Source organism: Hyaena hyaena, unplaced genomic scaffold, assembly GCF_003009895.1.
Source record: "Hyaena hyaena isolate Hyena2069 unplaced genomic scaffold, ASM300989v1 scaffold_932, whole genome shotgun sequence".
Lineage (NCBI taxonomy): Eukaryota > Metazoa > Chordata > Mammalia > Carnivora > Hyaenidae > Hyaena > Hyaena hyaena.
This window is the reverse complement of record NW_024081563.1, coordinates 465,375-484,483: the sequence shown is the minus strand read 5'-3', so window position 1 is coordinate 484,483 and position 19,109 is coordinate 465,375. Positions and strand designations below refer to the sequence as shown.

Sequence of the window (19,109 nt, the reverse complement as noted above, 5' to 3'; positions counted from 1 at the left end):
TAAATAAACTTTAACAACTTTTTAAAATATTTAAACATGCTGGAAAGAGTGAAGGGAGGGGATATAGTGATGTGTGTGCGGAGGATAATATCCTCTCCTACTATAATGAGTTGTAAAGAAGTAACATTTCAATTGCTAAGAAACAGTAGCAATATCATATTGTATGTCAACTATACTCCAATAAAAAAAAAAGAAATAGTAGCATAAACATGTTATACAGGAGCATGGTGGTCCTTCAGTTAAAAACCTTTCAGCTACAAGTAACACAAAACCAAACTGTCAGTAGCTTAAACACATATGGCTTTACTCATTCATTTATTTATTTATTTTCTGGGAAGTTAATTTATTATTAACATAAGTGTGGCACGGGTTCAGCTGTGCAGTGATGCCATCGGGGAGCCAGGCTCTGTTTCTTCCTTCATGTGTTGTGTCTTCATCCTCATGTTCATCTCCTCACAGTCACAAGATTGCTGTCACAGCTCCAGGCAGCACAACTACAGTCAACGCAAAGAGAAGGAGGAAAGGGACAGCGTCAGCTATGTGTGTCTCAGGAAGCAAAAGTCTCTTCAGAAGCCCCCTCTCCCCAGCAAACCTCTCGTGGCCATAACTGGGACACATAACCATCTCTAGCTGCAAGGGAGGTTAAGAAAGTCTCTGGCTCTTCAGCCTCTGACTGGGAGATGACAAAGGAGAAGGGGGTTGGGAGCGGTAAATGCCAGAAGAAACAGCCAAAGGCTGGTAAAAATCGTTTAATGCAGTTGCCTCTGGGAAGTGGGATTTGCAGTGGGAGAAAACCCAGAGATTGCTGGGTTTTCTTATGAGCTCTTCAGCACCACTGTATTTAAGTATATGCAAGTGTTACTTTGATGAAAAATTAAAATTCAGAAGTGTTATGGTTTCTATGAAAGGAAAACATTAGGAAAAAAAAATAGAAGCTGGCAGCAGTTTTCTGTCTCCAGAGGAAAGGACATCAATTCACCTAGGAAGCAAACTTACCAGAACAAGCTTGTTACTTAGACTAAGGTATCTCAGGAATCCACCCCCAAACTCAGAGAAAATTGCTCTATCACCATCAGCAGTAACATGGCTGGTGGAAAGCAGTACGGCACTGTGCAGCAGTTACAAGGGCTGACTAAGGTTAGACAGTCCTGGTGCAATTTCCTGTCTGCCATTTATTAGCTCTGTGACCCTGGGCATGTGACACCTGGGAACCTCAATTTCCCTCTTCACGAAATGAAGGTAATTCAAGTGCCAGGTACAGAGTGAGCATTCAGCAAACATTATCCACTCTGATTAAAACGTTAAATGTTCTGAGCAGTGACATGATTTGAGTGCACTTTAACAGCATTATGCTTCCACAGAGTTCATTTTTTATCTCAAACATGGGTTTGGACTGGACTGGCCCTGAAAATTACTTGCTCCTGAGAGATGTGTGTATGTATTTTTGTCCAGGTCTTTGCTCACAGAAGCTGCTCCGTTTGGAACACACCGAGAGCTCTGCAGGCTTGGATTGCTGCTGACTCCTGTTGAAGGAAAGTCTGTAAAAAGGAACTAAACCGAACTGTGGTTTCCACTATATATATTATTTAATGTTAAAAAAAAAAACAAAACAATCCACTCTGTGTAATGTGCTGCTGACTATTATGATTGCCTCATGTGGTCCGGCAGTGGGGAACCAAACAGTGACCTTCTCTCTCTGATGTCAAGGTGAGAGCTGGAGATCTGAACTTCAGGTAGGGAGCGTATGGCCAAGAACTATCCGGTTGTTGGAAGATCATCTTGCCCACACAGGGTATCAGTGCTGGGGGCTAAGGAGAAGAACAGCCAGTACGCAGCCTCATTCAGAGGGGCATGGGTGGCATTTTCTTAGAGAAGTAATATCTGATCATCCATTTACAATTTTTCTTCCTGGGTTGGTAATTATCATCTGTTATCCCCCAAACTCCAGTAAAGCTCTATTAAGCACACACGCACAGAAGATACTGCATCCATTAAAGAAAAGGATGCTATGAAAAAGGCACCTTTGGAGAATAAGAGTGCTCAGAAATTTAAAGTGACTGCCAAAACAAAAAAAGTAAACTAGAAGATAAATTCAAGAAAATGTCCCAGACTGCAGAGTAAAAAAGTACGGACATGGAAAATATGAGAGAAAATAAAAAGACAAAGACAATCATCCAGGAGATCCAACGCCCAACTAATACAAGGTCTAGAATAAGAAGACAGAGAAAATATAGGAGAGAAAATTAACAAAGAAATAAAACAGTCATTTCTCAGAGGAGAGGAACACGAGTCTTCAGACTGAAAGAGCCCAGCCACCAGGTGCCCAGCAAAACAGACAGGGGAAGAACACACTCATGTGCTCATCACTGTGATATTTCAAAACACATGAAAGGGGGCCAAAAAAAAAAAAAAAAGTAAGCTTCCAGAAGTGTGGAAAACAGGTCTCCAAGAAGGAATGAGACTCATATTAGCACCCAGCATCTAATCAGCAACACTACATACTAAATGCAATACCTTCAACATTCAGAAGAAAAAATATTTTGAACATAGAATTATAAAGCCAGACTATCATCCAGATATGAAGGTAAAATAATGCTACATTTTCAGATGTGCAAAGACCCCAAATTTTACCTTTCTTAAGAAGTTACTTGAGGATGTTCTCCATTGAAATGCATGGTGTCTCGGCCAGGATTCTTGGATGCCGGTAACAGAAACTGACTCTAGTTAACTTAAGCAGAAAAGGGATTTATTACAAAGGTTATCACATAGCTCACAGAAGTCTGGGGACGAGGGCAGGAGAAATCACAGCTAAAGCCACACTGTGGGAACAGCTGGGTGAGACTGTTGCTACTGGTCCCTCTATCCCCACAGCTGGAGTCCCCAGATGTCATCCTGCCACCATATGCCACCACAGATGAACTCTGGCCATCCTCCTGTCTGTTCTCATTGATTTGTGGGCAACTTTGGCATTGTGTTGTTACTCATGCTCTTCAGTCCATGGTATATTGTTTTCTAAGTTCATCCAAGGCCTCTCTTTTGCTTTATTTACTTATATTCTCTCTTTTCCCTTTCAGTTCCCATCCCCACTCCCGTTCTACAGCCCACCTCAGTGAGCTACTCGAGTGTATCTCATGTATATACACTTCCAATCCATCTTCCATATGTTTATTTCGGTATGTGCATATCCATGAAAATAGTGTTGTTTTACAATTACACAAATGGTATTATGCTGTAGGTCTCATTCTATTTTCACCTTTTCAGTCAACACTAGGCTTTGGAGATCTATCTGTGCGACTATAGTAAATTTAGCTCATTTCTTCTGGTTTTATGTTTTCCCTCCTATAAAGATAGCACAGTTTGCTTATCCGGTCCCATGGTGACGGACACCTAGATTGCTCCGAATTCTTCACTACCACAAACAATGCTAGAACAAACAACCTCAACTGTATTTCCTTAAGGACCTGGGGGAGAATTTCCCAGGTATATATTTCTCTGGAATATATATTCAGGAGTGCAGTTGCTATGTTGTACGGTCTACACCTACTGAACTCTGGGAGGTATTGCCAAATTAGTCTCTGGAGTACCTATCTCCGTTTATGCTCCCACCATGATTTTCCTTTTCTTCTCACATCCTCGTCAGCATCTGATAATACCCGACTTTCCACATGTTGCCATTCTTGTAGTAATTTCGCACTATCTTAATTCTCATTTTTCTAATTATTAGCAGAATTGAAAATGTCTTAATATATTCAAGTTTCCCCTTGTGTAAATTCAAGATTCTCCTTTTGTTAGTTACTCATCCTATCTTTTGCCCATTTTCCTATTGGGTTTACTATCTTCTTTTTTTAGTTATTAACCTTTTGCCAGTTTTACACCTTGCAAATATGTTCCCCTAATCTATCATCCATCTGTTAATTTTGTATATTCCGGTCTCTCCTGTAGTTCTGGCCCGAGATTCAAGGCCATGAACACAGTACTCAGCCCTTGCTGCCTGGTGGGCAGGGAAAGGAAGTTTCTGACCTCCTTCAGTTTCCACAGTAGGAAGTAGAGCCCTGCCTCCCACCAAGACTCACAGGAGGGGAGGAAATCTCCCAAAGAGGATGAGGATTTAGATGCTAGGCAGCCACTAGAGTTCACTCAGTTGGTTGTCCAACATCCACGTGTACCCTTTTTCCCAACTTACAAAAATGCTTCCCTCTAACTTAATGCCTCATATAACCAAAAATATACTCATTCCCTCTCTAAAGGGAGACCGCAAAAAGTGTAAGTTTGAATTCTTTCAGGTGCAAGCAACATAAAACTCAACTCAAGCTGGCTTAAATAATAAATGTAATTTATTGGGTCACTTAACTGGTAAGTCCATTGGCAGGGCAGACTTTAGGCACGGTATGATCAGGAATATGGTCCCGTTTCTCTGTGCTTCTTTTGCCTCCTCCGTTTGTCAGCTCCATCCTCAGGTAGGCCTTCTGCATGTTCACAAGATGGCCAACAGCAGCAACCAGGCTACATGCTTCTTTGTTCATATCCAAGGGAAGGCAGGCCACCTCTTCCCTCAAAAACTGAACAAAAGTCCTAAACTTCAGTGTGACTGGATCATCTCTGAACCAATCATCACTGTGGCAACGGGGCATGATTACTCAGATTGGTTTCTACCAATAAAGGCCTATACCTAGAGCTGGCAGTGGGTTCAATCCCATTCAAATTGTATAGTTGTTATACAATGGGGGAGGAGAGGAATGGATATTGGAAAACAACCACAAAGTCCACTACAAAGGAGTAAACTAAGAAAGAGGAAGATAGGGGGTCCAGGAAAGATTGGGTCCAGCCCAGAAGAGTAATGAAGGGACGTCCCAGGATGACAGTTGTGCTGCAGGCCTACAGAGCAATCAGTCCAAATTGGAGCAGGAAGACGGAGGGCTCCAGGAGGAAGGTATCTGGGAAAAAAGGGGATTCAAATGATTTTATACTTTCCTTGAGAATTTGGAACAATTTAAGAAGGAGATAAAGTCAGACAATGCAAGGAAAAAAGAAAGGCAATTAGAAACTCCAGGAAAAAAAAACTGCATAAGAAAAGAAATGTAATCCTAGTATACTAATTGGAGCTTCAGGGAACAACATTTACATAATTATAACAATATAAACACTTTATTGACTTTAAACTTTTAGAATGACCTGTCAGCTAAGTATGGATGACTTAATTATGGTTACAGACCAGAATGTAAATGTTATTAATCTCATTAATATAAAAGTAAAAGTATAAATGACAGAAGTTGAGAGACTGAAAGCAGCATAAGTCTATCATTTAAAGGTACGAAGGTAAGGAATAGAGGATATATAATTAACAGTAGAGCTATATTGAGGGCATGGGAGGAGGGTAGTTGGCTGATTTAAATAGCAGGAAGTCAACAGATAATGCCTAAAAGTGATAAATAAGTTGATAAATAGAAAAACCTGTATATTATTTAAAGATATTAAGATAATTACCAGAAAAATTAAAAACACACAGTTGTAAGTAGACTAGTAGATTTCCAGGTCAAGATGGCAGACTTACCATGTGTTTATCTCCACTCCCACCTGAGACCTTGCTAAAATGATAGTAAAGGAATGTTTTAAAAAGGTATAAAAACACAATGAGGAAGAGAATGAGAGCAGGTCCATCAGCAAAAGAGAGATTTCAACACATTTCTGGAAGATAGAAAGTAATGGAGGAATGGCAACTGATGGAGCATGGTGGAGGAAGCCATAGCCTGGAGTATGCATGGAGATGATGCCACCGAGGAAGGAGTTGATCTTTCTCTGCAGAAGCCTGGAGAGTCTTGGGTCTTAACAATGCCAGCTATGATGTAAAGTGTGAGTGAGATGTTGGGTTGAAAACAGGGAGATTAATTGGAAGGCTGTATATCAAACCATTAACACGCCCCCTCCTGTACAATTTACAGCAGCCAGGTGTCTACCCATTAGGCAAAACCAGAGGGTTCTTAACTCAGGAAACTGAACAACCTCAGAGAAAAGATCTTTGCATTCTGGTATTCGGGGATTCTGTAGCATAGCAGTCAGTTCTCTTCCAATCATCCCGAAGGAAAGCCACCAGTCACCCTGCACTGTCCCCCCATACACAGAGCTCCCAATCAGATATTTGTTGCTACATTCTTAAATATGAGTATACAACCATGGATTACCAGGCATTTGAGAAATGACTGCAAATTAAAAGAGACCAAAATAAGCAAACAGGGTAAAACATGTCCCAAAGGAAACAGTTATTTTTTAAAAAGGAAAATAATAGAAAAATACCTCTCTTACACCCAGAGAGATTCAAGATACTAGTATATCCATTAAACAAGAACAGGATGCTGTAAGAAAAGAAAAGGAACATGAATGGATGTCTGGAGAATTTAAAATGTGATTGCCAAAATGAAAAGAAATTCATTAGAAGAGTTGGAAGATAAAGTTAAATCTTCTCCCAAAAACAAAAACAAAAGTAAAAGAGGGGGAGAGCTAGGAAGGGAGGGGCAGGAAATGAGATTGAAGGAGAGACCAGATTAAAAACTACAAAAGATCAATTCAGGAGTCGTTCCAGGAGAGAAGAAAACGGGAGAGAGGAACTTTAATTAAAGAAATAAAAGAATTTCCTAAAGAACTTCACAATGAAGGGACCTAACCAGTAATCAGCACAATGAATAACAAATACCCAAACCTGAACACGTAATTATAAAATTTCAGAACACCAAGAATATAAATTTTTAAAGGATTATTTAAAGTTCAGGGTAGGGGGAGGTAGATGGAGAAGTACTTTTCCCTATTCCTCTTCCCAAGTACAGCTAAAATCCTGGAGCACTGTATATAAACATAATAAGACTTGGAAAGGTGAAGAGAAGAAGGCAAACAGGCTGGAGACGTTGGCAGCAGAGAAGTGACATGGTGGTGAGTTCCTTCAGTTTGCTTTTTGACTCGCACACTCCAGACTTGGTGCTGGAGAAGGTGGCAGTTAGATAATAGCCACTCCACTCCAGCCAAATACCACAGAAAAAACCTGAAATGCCAAGTGGGGAGCGTAGACTTGTACCCTCACTGGCTGAGAAGTCACCCCTTCCCCTTCCCATTGGGGTGCTCTCAGAGAAGGTTGAGTAGGGAGCTGGAACTCCCATATCCTCACCCAAGAGAGATGAGGAAACCCTCCTTCTGGCTTGCCAGCAGATACTGAGTGGGGATCCTAGACTTCCACACCCACCTGGTAGTAATGAGGCACTGTCCCCTCTCTCACTGATGGAACAGTGTCTGAGGAGGCAAGCTGAAACAGAATGCCCAGGTTTCAATAGAAAATTATTCATCATACCAATTACCAAGAAAATCTCAACTTAAATGAGAAAAGACACTCGAGAGACTCCAACACTGGTATGAGATGTTAAAAATTATCTGACAAGGGTTTTTAAGGAGCCATCATAAAAATCCTCAGTGTACAAATAGGAACATGCTCAACACAAATGAAAATAAATTGTCAGTAAAGAAATACAAGATAAAAAAGAATACCAAATGGAAATTTTAGAAGTGAAAAATATTATAATAACCAAAACAAAAACCTCAATGGATAGGCTAACATCAAAATGGAGAGAACACAGTAAAGATCAGTCAACTTGGAGATAGAACAATAGAAAGTACCCAATCTGAAAAACAGAAAATAAACTGGAAAATAAAGTGAACAGAACCTTAGGCACCTGTGAAACTATAACAAGAGATCTAACATTTGTGTCACTGAGACCCTAGAAGGAGAAAGAAAAAAAAAAAGATATGGGGAAAGTTACCTATAAAGCAATGAGACTCAGGCTGATATCAGACTTTTTATCCTCAAAATTGGATGCTAGAAGAAAGTGGAGTAATGCCTTCAAAGTTCTGTGGAAAAATGATGTTGAACCTCAAGCTTTATAGCCAAGTATAAGGATAGAATAAAGATATTTTCAGACATGCAAAGATTCACGAAGTCTAACTATAAACTTTTCTGAGAAAGTTACTTGAGGATGTGCTCCATCAAGACAATGGAAAAAACAAACAAACAAAAAAACCTGGGAGCCAGCAAATGGTGGATATAACCAGGAAAAGCAGTGAAGGAAGCCTAGAGAGCAACTAGTCCAGATCTAAGAAAGAGTATAGAGGGCTCCAGGAAGAAGGTCTTTTAGGAAGAAGATTTTAAAAAGTAGGCTTGATGGAATATTTAATGTAAAAGTGATTTCAAGGGGAAAATATGGAATATATGATAAACTAGTGAAAGATAAAGAGTATTAGAAATGTGAGGGAGAAATGAGAAACTACAAGGAAAAATTATAAAAAGTACATTAAATGGCTTCCTCAGTGAACAAATACTTAGTCACATTAATATAATTGCTCATTGCTTTTCAACTTTTCAAACTATAAAACTACTGGCAACACGCATACAAAAAACTTTAACCGTGATTACAGAATTCAACATTATCAACTTTGACTATATAAAAGACCAGACGGCAGAAGTTGGGGAGGTTGACAGCGGAGAAGGGGGGAAAAAGAAAAGATGGTTTCATCTAACAAAGTTCTGGTCAAGAAATACTGTCTCTAATTCACAGACAAGGCAAGAAAGGGGTTACTTAAATTCTGAAAAGTATCTAGTACAGAAACTCAATTATATTAGAAGCAGGGAAGACAAGAGTTGAACTTGGTGTAAGTGATCTAAATCCTCATTTGCCATACATAGCAGGATGCCAATGGGTTAATGTCTGAAACTGATGAGAGACAAATGCTAACATAGCATAACATTTAGAGATGGAGATAACAATCAGAAGAAATAACTAGAAGTGGTTGCTAATAACTAAAAGTGGTCGAGTGGGAGTGGGGCTGTAGACTTACTTTTCAGTGTCCTTCTGTACTGATTTAAGTTTATTGACTTGTCTTCTAAATATGCATGCATAACTATTTTAAAATGAACACGTATTTTAAATTAATTTTGAAAAAGGACACTCCTGCCCACCACTTACGCCCTCCCTCCAAATTCCCTTATCCCTACAGACCTAAGGGCAGAATACAAAAATCTTTGGGAAACTTACAGTCTCCCTTCCTTGCCTCTCCCTTAAATACAGCTCTGCTCCAGCCAAACTCGGATTATTTATTAGCCCAAAGTTGCCATATTTACACCCACCTCCTTGCTTGTTTTCACGTCTCCCAGGCCTGGAAAGCCCTCACTCCTCATCTCCACCAGTTGGAATCCTCCCTATTTTTCAAGGCTCAGCTCAAATTCCTCCTCCAAAAAGTCTTCCTTCGTCCCCTGGGAGAACTTTTTCATCTCTCCCCAGGGACTTTCGAGTCTTCATTCATGCCTCCAATTATGACACTTACATGTTCTTTCTTCAAGTATACTGCTTGGGTGTTTCATGCCTACAACCATCTTTCACGCCAGCTACCAGAGTGATCTTCCAAAAATACCAATCTGACTGTCACTCCCCGGCTTCAAACCCTTCCACAGCTTCCTGCTGCTGACAGGATCAAAGCTGAGCTCAACTGCCTGGCTTCTATCACACCTTCCACTGTATGGAACAATGCCCACTCCCCCCAAAATCCATGCACTTCCACACTCTTCACATAACTTTGCTTAGGCAGCTCCTCTGCTTGGAATGTTCCATATCCCCTTTCTACATGGTAAACACTGACTCTTCCTTCAAGATTCTGTTCAAGTATCCCCTTCTCTATAAAAGCTTTCCTAATTACTCCCTCCATTCTGCCCCATCCCACATAGGAATGGTCCTATATCCTCTCCCTGCCTCATCTAGACTTCTGCTGCATAATCTCTTGCCCTTCGTGCACTTATCTGCTTACTCATCCAAGTCTCCAAATAAACTGCAAATCCTAGAATTGAGGGAGTATATCTTATCCCCAGAACCTAGCACAGGGCCTGAGATGACGCAGGAACTCAGTGTATGCCTGCTGACCACATGGGTGCAAAAGTGATGAGTAAGTGGATCCAGGAAAGAACAAATGAGCAAACAAATGAGTGAATGCTTATACTAAAGCCTGGGTGAATAAGAAGTGAACGAATGAGGTGTACACGAACAGGTGAACAAAGGAACAATGAGTGGATGAATGAAGGAGAAAAAGAAGCCAATAAGTAAATGAATGAGAAATGCCTGTGCCAGTGAGGGGATGCGAGAAGGAGTGAACTCCCACCTGTGTCTTGTTTCAAACCCACTTGGAAGGCTCTCCTGCCCTGCTCTCCACCCATCTACAGTGCACACCACAATGTTCACTTCTTTCAGATTACAAGAACACACACACTCAGGTTAGTGATGGAGATTTATTGAAGCATTCACAGGGAAATTAAGGAAGACAAAAACAGCTACACAGGCAGCCTCATGGAGGAACAGAAACTCAAAAATGGTTCATGATCCAAAGCAGCTCTAGAGCCTGGCTTATCTCGTCACCCCCTCAGCTGCAGGCATCTGTTGCTCCCTTCTCTAGTGCTTCCCAAAATGGTGACTCAACTTCTTTCTCACTGTATTTATAATCCTCCTACTGCTACTGACTACTTTTTTTTCCTCTCCTCTCTAGCCCTTGGCCTTCGGGGGCCTCATAGCTTCTGGGCCTCCTGGCTCCCGTAGCTTCCTGGCTTCTGGGGCTTCAGTTCCAATGAATCCAGGGCTTCTCTGTGTCATAGCTTCTGCTTGCCTTGTAAATCCTGCAGCCTCTTCGATTCCTGCTGCCTGGCTACCTTGTGGCTCTTACAGTCTCACTGCTTCTGCTGCCTCGTGGATCTTGTCCACTTAAGCCTTCTGCTGCTTCATGGATCTCAGATTCAGGGTTCTGCTTCATGGTTTCTGTTCCTCATGGCTCCTGCTACATTGTGGCTCCTATTGCTTCATGGCTTCTTTGTCCTTTTGGCCCATTGTTGTCTTGCTGCTTCATGGCTTCTGCTACCTTGCGGCCCCATGTTCTCATGATAATAAATGTCTATGGTCCCTGCAGCTTTATCCTCGCTTTTGCCTTTCCACTTCCGGCACCCCTCATCCACCACCACTTCTGTCTCACTAAATTCTAATTAATTGTTCACTTCTCAATGCCTCACATCTAGCCTCTCTGGAGGCCGTTTGATAAAGGCCATCCCTATGAGGTGGAGTTCTTACATCAGTCCACTTCATAGGCTGCGGCCTAGAGATTGGCTGTCCTTGAGTCAGATACAATCCCAAACTAAACATCTGTGGCCAGGATTGTGAGGTCACATGGTACAGAGCATGGCAACTCATGCTTAAGAAACCCCTTAGAAGGGACTGTGGGCATGGCAGGTTTGCTGAGGGTTTCCAGAAGGGGGCAGTGTAATTGGCAAGCTTCTTGTTCGGCCTGTCCAGTACACTGACCTTCAAGGCCAACCTAAGTCCCGCCTTCTCCCTAGCCACCTCTGCTTGTCCTGATCTGTGATGGGAGAGATCAAGGCTCTAGGGGTGATGTGAAAAAGGAACTTAGGTTCCAGTTCTGGCTCTGACAGTTTCTAAGTAATGGGACCTTGGGCAGGCTCCTTCCCCTCCCAGGGCCTCAGGAGGGAGTTGGACAAAGTCTGTAAGTTCCCTTACAGGTCTGACATCTAGGCATCTCACTTTAGGTTACAGTCTAAGGGATGGGAGTCTTACCTGGGGAAGCCCTCAAAAACATCTCTTGAGGTAGGAAAGAGGGAGTCAGAGTCCTGGCTTGGAAGAGCCTCACTGCATACAGGAGGTGCTTAGCCAAGATTTATTGAACTGGATGAATGAATCAATGGCTGGGAGACTGAGGGGGTGTGGGGAGTGTGGCACGGACCACATAGCACACAGAATGTTTAACTAACTTGGGGGAGGAGTTCCAGTTGCTGAGGCTGGAAGGAGATTCTGACTTAGATGGATGAGGAGAGAGAAGAATGACTGGGATAGGGTAGGAATGTGGGCTACTGATGGACATTCATTTATCCTCTCAGTCACTCTCCACATCCAATAATCAGTCACCAAGTCTGCCTCACCACCTTCCCTTTACAGCTCACTTTTATTGCCGCCAACCCATTCTCACTGCCCTTGCCCTTGAATAGTCCTCCTAGTCTTCTCAATAGTTTCCTAACTGATCTCCCTGTCTCCATTCTTTCCCTCACAAGTGCATTCATTCATGCATTCACTCACTCAAAAACTATTGGGTGCCTGTTTTGGGTCAGGCACTGTGCTTTTTGCTGGGGATATACCAGTAGCAAAATAACCCCAGGCCCATCCTTGTGGTGCTTTTAGCTTATTCAGAGACAAAACAAGCCAATACAGTGAGTAGTTGAGCAACAGGGAAACCACAGGTCTGGGAGCATACAGCATGCACATCTGACCTAATCCATTTCCACACAGGCTGACCAGAAAAAGATTTATTAAGTTCTCATCTGACCCAGAGTCTCCTAAAACCATTCCGTGGCTCCCACGCTGACTACAGGCTATACAGTTCCCAAACCTGGCTGTACCCAACAGTCATGTGCTGTCTTTTCTAAGCACTCAAGATCCCGAGGCCCCCATCCATTACAGAAATTGAACGTTTAGAGGCTGGGGCCTGGGATGCTCCATGCGTCTCTGGTGCACAGCCAGTTTGGGAACCACACTGTCCCAGGAAGTAAATCTGAACTCTGTTGCCAGGCTCTTACAACCCTCTTCAAAAATCTGGCTCTCGAGTATTTCTCCAGCTTTACTTCCTAGTGCTCTTCCCCACCTCAGGAAACCTTGTTTCAGGATTTCAGAACTGTTTTTGCCGTTTCTTGCCTTTAGGTATTTGTGCATACTGTCTCCACTATGTGGAAATTCACTCTACTTCAACTGGGTGATTCCTACCAGTCTCTTGAGACTCAGCTCAGGTGTCACCTCCTAGAGTAGAAGATGCCTTCCCTGAACCTCTACGTTTAAACTAGACAGTCCTCATTTTTCAATGCTCCCGTCAGAGTGCTATCACACTGTATGGTTAAAGGCGGTTCTATGAATTGCCTCCCCCAACTAGTGAGCTCCTCAAAGGCGGGGTAAAGATTGGACTCCTGTTTGTGTCCCTGGCGCACAACACGTGACTCCTAGAGTGAAGTGCCCAGTTAAAGGTAAACACTGCCATGGAGTTTTCTTCAACTCCCTAGACCAAGGCTACTGGGTCCAGAGTAAAAGGGAGTCAGCCTGGTGCCCTCCAACTAGCCAGAGATTCTATTTGGATGCAGCCTACTCTTGGCAACACTGTGGTGTCGGCTCTCATCCGAGTACAGCCTTCACTCAGCACGTTGCCTTGTGATGATAGGAGGCAATGTGGCACAGTGGGCAAGCACTGGGCAAGCACAGGGATCCTCCTGGTTAAGTCTAGGCTCTGCCATTGAACCACTGGGATCTAGGACAAGGCCTCTCACCTCTCTGATCCCCAGGACCTAAGTCCTTTGTCACATTTGTGTTCCTGTGGGCCAGGGCTTCAGCCCAAGGCATGTCTTCAAATCCTTTCCACCCTGTGAGGTAAGGATTATTATCTAGATTATTATCCACACCTACTGAATTAGACTTTCAGAGGTGGGACCAGAGCAAGGAGCTCCACGTCCTTTTGGACGTGGAGGTGCAGCAGGGAACAGCTGCTGTTTATTATTAGAAGCCCTTCTGTACTATTTCACCTTCTAATCAGTGTATATATTGCTTTGATTTTTAAAAAGGAAAAAGAAAAAGCTTCACAAGTGATTCTGGTGCACAGCCAAGGTTGATAACCATCCTCGCAGTGGAGAAAGCACAAGACTGAATTGGAGGGCCTGGGTTCAAACCCTCACTGTTATCTGGTAGCTGGGTCATTTAACCTTCCTGGGCCTCAGTTTCCTAAACTGTAAAGTGGGGAGAATAGCAACTGTTACCTTTAAAGGCCTGTGATGATCTAAGTGCCAGCCAAATTGCTTCAAACATATTTCACTTCATCTTGCCTACACTGCTGCAAAGTAGGCACATATGACCTCCTTTCTATGTGAGGAAACTGAGATTCAGAAAGGTGAAGTGACAAGCTGAAGTTTCTACAGCTAGGATTTGAACCAGGATGACTCCCAGACTGTGCTCTTTCAGATATGCCAGCATTTCCCAAACTATAGCACATGTACCACTGGTGGTATGTGACTTCTTTGGTTGAACACAGACAAATTTGAGTTACGCCTTTTAATATGTATTAGAAAAATACATAATTAGCACATCAAACCTGTGGTTTCACAGGTTATCACTACCTAGGATGAAACTGAAATAGGTAACAATGTTATACCTAAGACAACCTCAGGAAAAATATTGAGTAAATAGTACAGGAGGGCAATTTGGAAGTATCTATTTAAAACAAAAATATAAATAGCCTATGACTCTGCAGTTCAACCTAGGAAGCAACCCTAGGTAAACTCAAACACACGCGCGCGCGCACACACACACGTGTTGTTCCTGTGTAGTATTCCGTAATAGCAAAAAGAGAAAACAGTCTTAACTATCTATCACAAAAGAAAGGGGTAAGATGTGCTAGAGTCCTATGATGGCACTCTAAGCAGCCATTATAAAGGATGAATTAAATCTACATTTAGCAAAAACATGCATAGATCTCATAAACGTTAAGTGAAGAAAGCAAATTGTAGAATGACTCTATATGCCATTTGTATTAAATACACAACAGTATTTTCAATGAACTTATATATGTAAAAGTCTTAAAACAGTCTAGATGGATGTACAACACACACAACAGCAGTTTAGAGGGAAATGGGGAATGGTAGTCAAATGAGGCTACCTTTATTTATAAATCTAATGTCTTACAGAATGGATTCATGCATTACTTGAGTTATCAGAACTGACTTAACTTTTAAAAAACAAAAATGCAATATACAATCAGGACAAGGTGATGGTCTGAAAGTGTATGTGAACGAGCAAAGGCTGACCTCATGGCAGCAGGCTCTGCTGCCGCTGCACGGTCCCTACAGCTGACACAATTAGTTCCCAAAAGGAACTTCACACACATTCGGCCGGGATGTGGCCCAGGTTACCTCTCCCCGACTTCCTCATAACCCAGGTTGGGGCCCAGGCACCTGGTTACCACACATGATTGAAGCTATAGGCTTCCTTAGGCCCTTCACTTACCAGGTAAACCCCACTGGTGCCCTGGAACTTTCTCAATAAGCTAGGCATCCAGCATCTTCCAGATTTGGAGGCTCTTTCTGTCCCTGACAATTGGGATCAGAGCCTTCAGGGGTCTAGGTATGAGAAGGCTTGTATTCTGAGGGGTCGGCACCTAGTGGGCTCCAAGCAGGGATAAGGCCCCCAGTGAGGAGCTTGACATCATTAAATCCTATGAGGTAGGTAATATTGTTAGCCCCATTTTACAGATGAGGAAACTGAGGCACAGAAAGGTCAAATGACTTGCTCAACATCAAATTAGTAAGTGACTTAAAAAAAGGACGAGAACCCACAACTGTCTGTCCCCAGAGCCCAGGCTCTGCTCCTAGTGCCCAAGCAAATCCTACCAATTTGTTAAGGTTCAGCTCAAATGTGACCTTCTCCAGGAAGCCTGGAGGTGATCATCCTCTTCTCAAATTCAAAGTACCTATACATATAACTCAGCTGACTATGGGAAATCATGAACCCACTGCATCTCCTCAGTAGGAGGGTAGAGATCATGTCTGATTCAGCTCTGTATTTCGAGAATAGAGCCTGACAAACAGAGAGTGCTCAATATGTCTGATAAACACACAAATGAATGAAAACACGAATCAGTGAAATGAGGGCAGTTTCACATGACTGACTCCTATGAGGTCCTAAATACCTTTGCCCAGCTCTGGGTGCTGTCATACTAAGCTCTCTTGGAATCAAATTTAGTCTAGGCTCCTTCTAAAATGAATCTCCAATATCTTTATTATTGTGCTAACACACCCACATGCACACACGCGGACACATATATACACACATACATACCCACACACAAGCAAGATGCAAGAGGCCCAAGGGACCCATGATTATGGGTGACAGGAGGGGGGCCTGGGGAGGGTAAGAGAGGGTACAGGGCAGGGGGAGGGAAGAAAGAATGGACAGATGGCCCCTGTTCAGCTCAGTTCAGCTCAGCACCTCCTTCCAAAGGCCAGGATGCTCCCTGTAGCTCAGGAATTTTTGCTCCAGACCTAACATCACCTCTGTTCCTCTTCATGCTTGACAGCAGTGCCTAAATCCCATGACTATACCAAACAGGGATAGGAAGTAGGGGAAAGTTGAGGGCCAAGTATCCAGAGATTGGGAGAGGGACAGCTTAGGGATCCAGACAGGGCAGGAGGGCAGAACTACCGCTACTGCTCATTGGGGTTGGGGTTGGCATCTGGGTACTTGGTGAGGTCGAAGGTCAGGACTTTGCTGATCACACAGTCCCCTTGCTGAAGGAGGAGGGAGAAAAAGAAAAATGAAATTGTAAGGAGAGAATTAAGGGGGGGGGGGTCTAGCGCCCCAGGACTGGGGGCCTCAAACCCTCCTCCCTACATACCTGCCCAAAGCCCAGGCAATGGTTCTCTCTGGGTGTGAGAGGATGTGCTCGGTCCCATGTGCCTTCTCTCCCTGCCTACCTCTGCATTCTCCTCCTTTCCTCTGCTGTCTGGCTGCCTCTGCCTGGCCTTTCCACCTGTCCCCAGACGCAATGGCCCTGCCCAGCTGGGCTGGCTAAGCCTCAAGGGCAGGGCTCCAACAAGCCCAGATGGCTGTTCAGGACCTGATTCCCTATGCTCCCCCGCCCCCATGGCCCTCCACTGCAGCCTTCCCTTCCTGCCCTGGGGAGTCAGGCAGGGAGTGGGGCTGGCTCCTGAGCCAGGCCCGCCCTACCTCGGGGTAGACTCCAATGAGGCTCTCAGCCTTGGTGTAGAACTCCTCCTTGAGAGAGATGACGATGGCCTGGAAGTTGCAAGTCGACTGCTCCTTGATGTAATTTGCCACCTGTGGGAGGGGCCGCCGGGTACTTAGCAGGGCTGAAGCCCTAACACTCCCTTGTGTTTTCCAGTCAGAACCAGAGGCAGAGGGGGTGGGGTAAGGGGTGAAGGGTGGGGGGAAGAGAGGCTGAGAGGTCACTGACTAGCACGGCGTGAATGACCCTGGGCCCAGCCTCCCAGGCACAGAGAGCAGGCAGCAGGAACGGCTAGAGCACACTCAGGAGTTGCTCCCTGAAACCCAGCCCCAAGCTAGGGGCCTCCCTCCCGGGCCCCCTTTCCTTGCACCCACCTTGCCAATGTTGGTGTTATCCAGGGCAGCATCGATCTCATCCAGGACGAAGAAGGGGGCTGGCTTGTAGCTGGGAGGGAACCAGTAGGTGAGCTGACACTGATGGGGGCAGGGGTGGGGCGGGAAAGCCCCAGGGCCCATCACACAGGCCAGCATCCCCCTCCACTTCTTCAGAGACTAAAAACCCCAGGTCTTAATGTTGCCTGAGCCCCCAAAGGCCCATATACCAACTGAGCCCTCCTCTGCATTCAACCCTGTGCTCCAGGAGAGGACATGGTCCTCTCCAGAGCTTCCAGACTGGCTGGAGAGATAAAGCGGTCCTAGGCTGTGGCCACACTGTCCAAGCTACCTGGAGGTCCTCCCCACCCACCTGCACCACGTTGCTCTGTCTCCCTGCCTTCTGCATGTGCTGCACCCTCTGCCTAGGATGCTTCCTGGTCTCTCGGCTATCTTCTACTCATCCTTTGCATTTCCTACTCAAGTGTTACCTGCCCTCAAAAGCCTTCCCTGGCCACCCAGACCCTCCCCCAGACTGGGCTGGTATCCCTCCTCTGTGTATCCACAGCGCACACGCTCACCCGGTTACAACACTTAGCTTGTTCACACATCTGGCTTTTACTAGACCATGAGTTCCTCAAGGACAGAGACCATGTCTGACTCATCTGTGCCCCCAAACCCCCAACAGAGTTTGGTACAGAGAGCAGCCCTCAAGAAATACTCGCTGAATGACGCTGTATAATCAAGTACTAAGTTGTGGGGGTCAGACTCAAGTACTATTGGCATTCAGGAGGGGGAGATCAGGGTATGTCACAGTGGTCAAAGCAGGCTTCCTAGAGGAACAGGAGGAGGAAAATGAGATGTGAAGGTGTGGAAGGTGACAGTCAAGCTAGATTTGCATAGAAAGGGCTTGTTAGCCAGCAACCATGTAAGCAAAAGCCTGGTGGTGGGACTGAATACATGCACGGGCCAGTGAGGGCATGCTGAGTGGATGAGGGTGGATGGGAAAGACAGGTCCAGGAAACCAAGGCCAGATATGCTGTAGTAGGTAGGGAAACAGGGACGCAATCCAGATTGCACCAGAACATCTTCACCTCTGCAGATCTCTGCATATCCTTGGGCCCCAGAGCCTCTGGTGGCCTCAGTTCAGTCTCTCCGCCAACTGCCTTGGGAGGAGCAGCCTTACCTGTGGATGGCAAAGAGCAAGGCCAGAGCTGCCACTGTTTTCTCCCCCCCTGACAAGTTGTCCATTGGCCGGAAGCGTTTGCCAGGAGCCACACAATTGTAGTTGATGCCGTCCAAGTAGGGCTCCTCAGGGTTCTCAGGGCCTAGAAATGCCTAGGAAGAAGGCAGATGGATCAGAATCTAGCTCTGGGTCTGAGTCTAGATGAGGACAGGGAGACGATGCCTAAAGGGAAGGGCAACAAGATGGTAGGGGCTAGCCGGGTAAGGGGCTCCAGCCTACCTGGGCACTGCTGTTGCGGGATAGAGCCTTGTAGATCTCATCAATATTGGTGGCCACAGATTCAAAACAAGCATTGAAACGGTCAAAGCGCTCCTTCTTGATCTGTTCGAATGCCTGCTTGGCTTTCTTGGCTCGCTTTCGGGCTGCCTCAAACTCTGCCACAAGGGAAAGACAGGTGACTCCTCAGCCTAGAGGTCATCCTGGCAAGAATGACCTGCAAATGACAATCCATAGAGCAGAGACATCCCAAACAGAGAGGAATGTCTGGGAAGGATCCCAGGAAAATGGTCCCACAACCGCCCATCACGAGAAAGCCAGCCACATAGTACAAATGAAGAAACGTGGGCTTGGAGCCACATAAACATGAATTCTTCCCTGGGCTCAACCAGCAACAAGCTGTGTGACTTCAGGTGGGCCATTCACCC

The 19,109-nt window shown here is 44.7% G+C and overlaps 1 protein-coding gene across 4 annotated transcripts in view; it reads right to left on the bottom strand.

The window, feature by feature from the left end:
* Positions 1-298: 298 nt before the first annotated feature.
* The window catches only part of SMC1A (structural maintenance of chromosomes 1A), a 48,091-nt gene continuing 29,280 nt past the window's right edge, over positions 299-19,109 (bottom strand). For 2 of the 4 annotated variants that reach the window (XR_005526156.1, XR_005526157.1), the window contains 7 exons: positions 18,685-18,839; positions 18,406-18,557; positions 17,223-17,292; positions 16,830-16,940; positions 4,352-4,559; positions 2,632-2,728; positions 299-494 (listed from right to left, as the gene is read on the bottom strand). Coding sequence is in view for 2 of the 4 variants with exons in the window: in XM_039220985.1 (XP_039076916.1) it covers positions 16,307-16,390; positions 16,830-16,940; positions 17,223-17,292; positions 18,406-18,557; positions 18,685-18,839 (572 nt within the window). In the remaining 2 variants the exon portion in view is untranslated. Of the gene's footprint in view, positions 495-2,631; positions 2,729-4,351; positions 4,935-10,290; positions 16,391-16,829; positions 16,941-17,222; positions 17,293-18,405; positions 18,558-18,684; positions 18,840-19,109 lie in introns of those variants that run through there. The other 2 variants (XM_039220985.1, XM_039220987.1) reach the window with 2 other exon arrangements.